The sequence below is a fragment of the Myotis davidii genome, unplaced genomic scaffold, assembly GCF_000327345.1.
Source record: "Myotis davidii unplaced genomic scaffold, ASM32734v1 scaffold762, whole genome shotgun sequence".
In the NCBI taxonomy this organism is placed as follows: Eukaryota; Metazoa; Chordata; class Mammalia; order Chiroptera; family Vespertilionidae; genus Myotis; species Myotis davidii.
The window spans coordinates 193,793-198,447 of NW_006293699.1; the positions used below are offsets into that span (position 1 = coordinate 193,793).

General features: G+C 61.7%; 3 protein-coding genes across 3 annotated transcripts in view; 1 reads left to right on the plus strand and 2 right to left on the minus strand.

The window, feature by feature from the left end:
• Positions 1–918, plus strand: part of SLC4A2 (solute carrier family 4 (anion exchanger), member 2) — a 14,678-nt gene extending 13,760 nt beyond the window's left edge. Inside the window, exons 22-23 of the mRNA XM_006767271.2 lie at positions 415–588; positions 684–918. Coding sequence (XP_006767334.1) covers positions 415–588; positions 684–764 — 255 coding nt within the window. The 3' untranslated portion in view covers positions 765–918. The remainder of the gene's footprint in view (positions 1–414; positions 589–683) is intronic.
• A 92-nt stretch (positions 919–1,010) lies between these two features.
• On the minus strand, positions 1,011–4,649 carry FASTK (Fas activated serine/threonine kinase). The gene is given in 12 exon segments (XM_015566226.1): positions 1,011–1,220; positions 1,313–1,427; positions 1,502–1,637; positions 1,720–1,811; positions 2,027–2,186; positions 2,288–2,501; positions 2,925–3,064; positions 3,197–3,376; positions 3,823–4,245; positions 4,369–4,421; positions 4,423–4,455; positions 4,457–4,649. Coding segments are annotated over 12 exon segments (1,677 nt in total). The 5' UTR covers positions 4,480–4,649; the 3' UTR covers positions 1,011–1,112.
• TMUB1 (transmembrane and ubiquitin-like domain containing 1) overlaps positions 4,606–4,655 on the minus strand; it is a 3,169-nt gene continuing 3,119 nt past the window's right edge. The window contains exon 4 of the mRNA XM_015566238.1: positions 4,606–4,652. Within this exon, the coding sequence (XP_015421724.1) occupies positions 4,606–4,652 (47 nt within the window). The remainder of the gene's footprint in view (positions 4,653–4,655) is intronic.

The window sequence follows — 4,655 nt, forward strand, 5'->3', positions numbered from 1 at the left end:
TAGATGAAAACTTATGGTTCAATTTCATGGCCTCCTAGGGCTCTAAGGGATTTTCCTCTACATGGGGGTTACCTCCCTCAACGGGATCCAGTTCTATGAGCGGCTGCACCTGCTGCTCATGCCGCCCAAACACCACCCAGATGTCACCTATGTGAAGAAGGTGAGACCCCACTCAGGGCTGCGTGGGTCACCCTCCAGCCCCCCATCTGCCCACTTTGGCCAGCCACCGTTCAGTCTGTGCGGACTGGGCTCTGGTGCGCACCCAAGGAGGCACTTCTGTCTTCACCCCCGTGGAGAGGAAAAGGGTCAGCCATCCTCTGGATGTGTCAGAACCAGATGTCCCAGCAGGGACCAGGGCCCTCGGCTGGTAGAAGCCTGGGCTCACCCGTCTCATCCCACCCTGCCCACCCCCAGGTCCGGACCCTCCGGATGCACCTGTTCACAGCCCTGCAGCTGCTCTGCCTGGCCCTGCTCTGGGCCGTCATGTCCACAGCGGCCTCCCTGGCCTTCCCCTTCATCCTCATCCTCACAGTGCCTCTGCGCATGGTGGTGCTCACCCGCATCTTCACGGATCGAGAGATGAAATGTGTAAGGCCGCCTGCCCTCCTGCCCCAAGCCCCTTTTCTGGTCCCTGCCAAGGTCCTGGGTGGGGTCAGCCCTCCTGACACCATCCTCCCCGACAGCTGGACGCCAATGAGGCAGAGCCCGTGTTCGATGAGCGGGAGGGTGTGGACGAGTACAACGAGATGCCCATGCCTGTGTAGCTGCTGCCGGGATGGACGATGGACAGAGGGAACAGGGGCCAGGGATGCTCTCCCATCCCCTTCCCTGCTCATTTTTATTTAAGTGATTAATTTAAAGTCCCCTTCCTCCCCTACTCCCCCACCCCCCGCAGTAAAGTGCTTCGGCCCCCACCTATCCTTGGCCTTCTGTCTCTGTATGAGGGGTGGGGGCATGGATGGAAAAGAAGTGGGGAGACCCAGTCTGCTCCCCGTCCCAGAAACAAGATGTGCAACGAAGAAGGGACTTTAATGAACAAAAACAGAGGGATCCAAAGTGCAAACTGTCCACCCCCCCATAGGGGAGCCATCGTGAACCCCATGTGCATCCCCTCACCCCCCTTCAGGACCCCAGCGGAGGCCCAAGGCTTGCAGCTTCTGTCTCAGGTAGCTCTTGAGCTGGTGTAGGCCTCTCTGTGACTCCAGTTCCTCAAAGGGTAGCTGTGGGGAGAGGCAGCAGGTTATCCACAGGCCCTGTGGGTGAGGGAGTGGGCACACAGGGTATCATCAGGGGCGGGGCAGGGGAGGCTCACCGGCAGAAGCTGGTAGCCCAACAGGCCCAGGTGCCGTTCCCGCAGGGCCCGGGAGCCCAGCAGCACCCTGCTGTCCCGGCAGAAATGCCAGCGTTCCTGCAGCATCAGCACCACCCTGGAGAGAGAGCGGCCATGGCTCAGGGTCGCTGTCTGTGAAGGCAGGGGAGGCCTCCTGCCCTCTTCCCTTACCTCTGGGCAGGGTCTTGGGTAGTGGGCGGAGAGGCAGCCTGGCCCTGGGGACAGGACCTGGGCGGATAAGGTAAGAAAGGGTCCTGGGTCCTCACAGGGAGCACAGCACCAGAGCTGCTGACACACAGCAGGAAGTCTGAAAGGTGGGAGAGAAAGGGCCAGTGGCTTAGCCACAGCTCCATGCCAGCCTGCCGCCTGCCCACGTACCTGGAGCTCACCTGTGCAATAGCCTGGAGGCACAGTCAGGTCTTGGCGGTATTTCTCCTCCCCCAGCAACTGGCGCAGCCCCTCGGCCACTATATCCTTGTGACTGAGGGGGGTGGAACACCGATAGCAGGAAGGCCCAGGAGTCTCTGGTCGCCCACCGCCCACCCCAGCTCTGTGACCCTAGGCAAATGCCTCTGTTGCTTCAAGGCCCATTTACTTATGACTGCTTAGAGTACCAGCAGAAACAGGTCCCAGTTCTCTGGCCTTTCTACCCTGCCTCTGGGCTGGTCCCTTCCCTCCCCAAGCTGCCCCATCCACCTGTACTTGCAGCGAGCACGGTCAGTGATGAGTGGCTGGGGGAAGAGGGGCACTTTCTGTCTTCGGGGAAGGCGGGGACCCTGGTATCCTGGGAGCTCCAGCTCCACAGCCGTGTCCAGTAGGGAGAGGTAGCGCCGCACAATCGGGGCATGAGGGGTGCCTACAGGCAAGGGGACCGAGGTTTGCTGGGCTGCAGACTCCCACCCCCTCTACCCTGCCCACCAGCCCTCTGGGCCGCGGCCAGCCGTCCTGTCAGCGCACCACTGATGTGGCTGATGAAACTTGGGGAAAAGACAAACTGCAGGGCTCGGGAGGGCAGGCACCGAAGCTGGCACAGTGACATCAAGATGTTGACAGTGGCCAGGGGGGCCGCCCCTGCTTCTCGAGCCAGGATCCTTTCGAGGCAGGACATAAACTGCTGTTCCTGGGGAAAGTAGTTCAGCCGCCCAAAGGGCAGGACCAGCTTCTGTACCACCTGTAGAGGGAGAGCAGCCATCACCCCCGCAAGGAACGTTCTCCAAAACCCTTGGCAAGGAGAGCCTCGGGGAGGCTTGATCTGCACGTTTAGACCGTCACTGCAAAGGCAGCACCGTTCCTCTACCGGACACACACCAGAAGTTTGTGGCATAAGCAGTGTCTTGAGCCCCATACAGTCAATCACCAAACAGGTGGAGACACTGCTAAGGGGCCTGGCCCTGCAGGCTTAGAGGAGTGGGGTCAGTGAAGTGAGGACGGTGCTGAGTGCTTGCAGGACTGCACGTGCTGGGGGTGACGCCAAGGAGGATGGAAACCTGGGGACAGGGCCTGGCTGGGGTGTTCGCTGTGGGACACGGCAGCCAATCAAGCTGGACAGGGGCTGAGCCTGGCGGTGTCTGGGAAGCACGGGAGGTAATCCCACCTTGGTGCTGAGCTGGGCTTCCTGGACCACCAGGAAATGAGCAATGGCTTCCAGAAGCTGGGGCTCCCGCAACCGGTGTCGGGCCAGGTGCTGGGCCAGGCGCACCATCACGTGGGGAGTCAGTTCCTCTGGCCTGGCCTCTGTGAAGGACAGCCTATCACGCTGGACCCTCAGGCCAGACCTCCAGTCGAGTGTCCACCTTAGCCCAGACCCCACCACCTGCCTCTTCCTCGGCCCCTGACCCCCAGCCTGCCTTTGAACCCCTCCAGCACCTGCCAAGCTTCGGATGAGGTGCTGCTGTGGATGCCGCAGAAAGTGGGGGCAGCTCAGAGCAGCTTCCAACCGTTGCCCACCGCGAAGGACAGGTTGCAGAGGGGGAGGAGGCTTCGGGGGGAGGCGGAACCTTCGCTCCCGCTCCAGGGCACACACCAGGGGCGCGTCTGACGGGAAGCCTGAGAGGGAGAGGGTCAGAGGAGGCGGTCCTGGGAGCGGAGCTGCTTTGCTCCAGTCCTGGCTTGTTAGTGAATCCCAACCTCTCATCTGTTTCCTGGGCTGGAAGGTGTGCTATAGTGTCAGGGGAAACACTGGGGAAATGTGAAATTCCATGTGAACTAAGGGATCAGAACAGCTTATGAGGAAGGCTTTATACAAAGATGGCGAATACGTTCTCATCTTGTTCTATTGGTGACAGAGTGTGGTGGCTCCTAGGGCACGGGGTAGCTGGGATCTGAGGCAGCAGCAAACGCTGCTCGACTCCCGCCGCCTGTGGGAGAGCAGCCGTGGGCCGGGTGTGGCCGTGCTGGCGAGGCCCAAGAGGCGAATCCTGTCAGTGATCGTGGGTCCTCTCCTGCTCTTCTCTATTCTTTCATTAACACCCACCCCCAGGCAGCCTCCTCACCAAGTAATTCTGCAAGGTGCAGACACACGTGGATGGTGTGAATATCAAAGGAGGGGCAGTTTCGGATGATGAGCTGACTCAAGTCCTGCAGTGAGGTCTGCTCCACGGGCGGGGGCCGTGGCTGAGACCCCAAGAGCTGGCCCAGACGACGAAGCGCCACTGGGTAGTGGTGGGCGCGCACCTTGGTGGGGTTCTGGCCCAGCCAGCGCACCAGCTCCCCAGGGCTCCTCGCCTGCTCCAGGAGCCGCTGCAGCCCCTGCGCGGGACCTGCGCGGGGGCCTCCTCCCGGAGGCCGGTCCCCCCACTTGCCGGGCCCCAGGCAGAAGGGCTGTATTGGCGGGAGCAGCAGCAGGCCAGACAGCTGAGCAGCAGAGGCCTGGGCAGCAAGCAGGACTCGAAGCATGGAGTTGGGTGACGGAGACCCTGAGGGCGGCCCAGAAAAGGGGGTGAGGTTTCCCCGAAGGGGAGAAAAGCCTGCTCTCTACTCCTCACCTCACTCCCCATTCAGAGGGGTCTAGGGTCAGAGCAAGGCAGATTCCCGCTCACCCTTCTCTGCGACGGCCCTGGTCCTCTTCCCCACCCGCCCCTCCGCTTCCTTTCATCGGGAACAGCCATCCTAATCCTTGTGTGCCCGTTTACAGAGCAATCCACATGCATTATCTTCTCGGTCCTCCGCACACGCCCCCGGGGCGCAGGCAGGGCTGGGTCACCTCGATCGCACAGGCGGAGAACCCAGACCCAGAGAGGTGAGGGGGGAAGGCAAGCCCGGGGTCACGAATCCGGTTAGTGGTTGCGCCCAGCCTGGAGCCCAGCCGGCCCCGGCGACCGGCCTT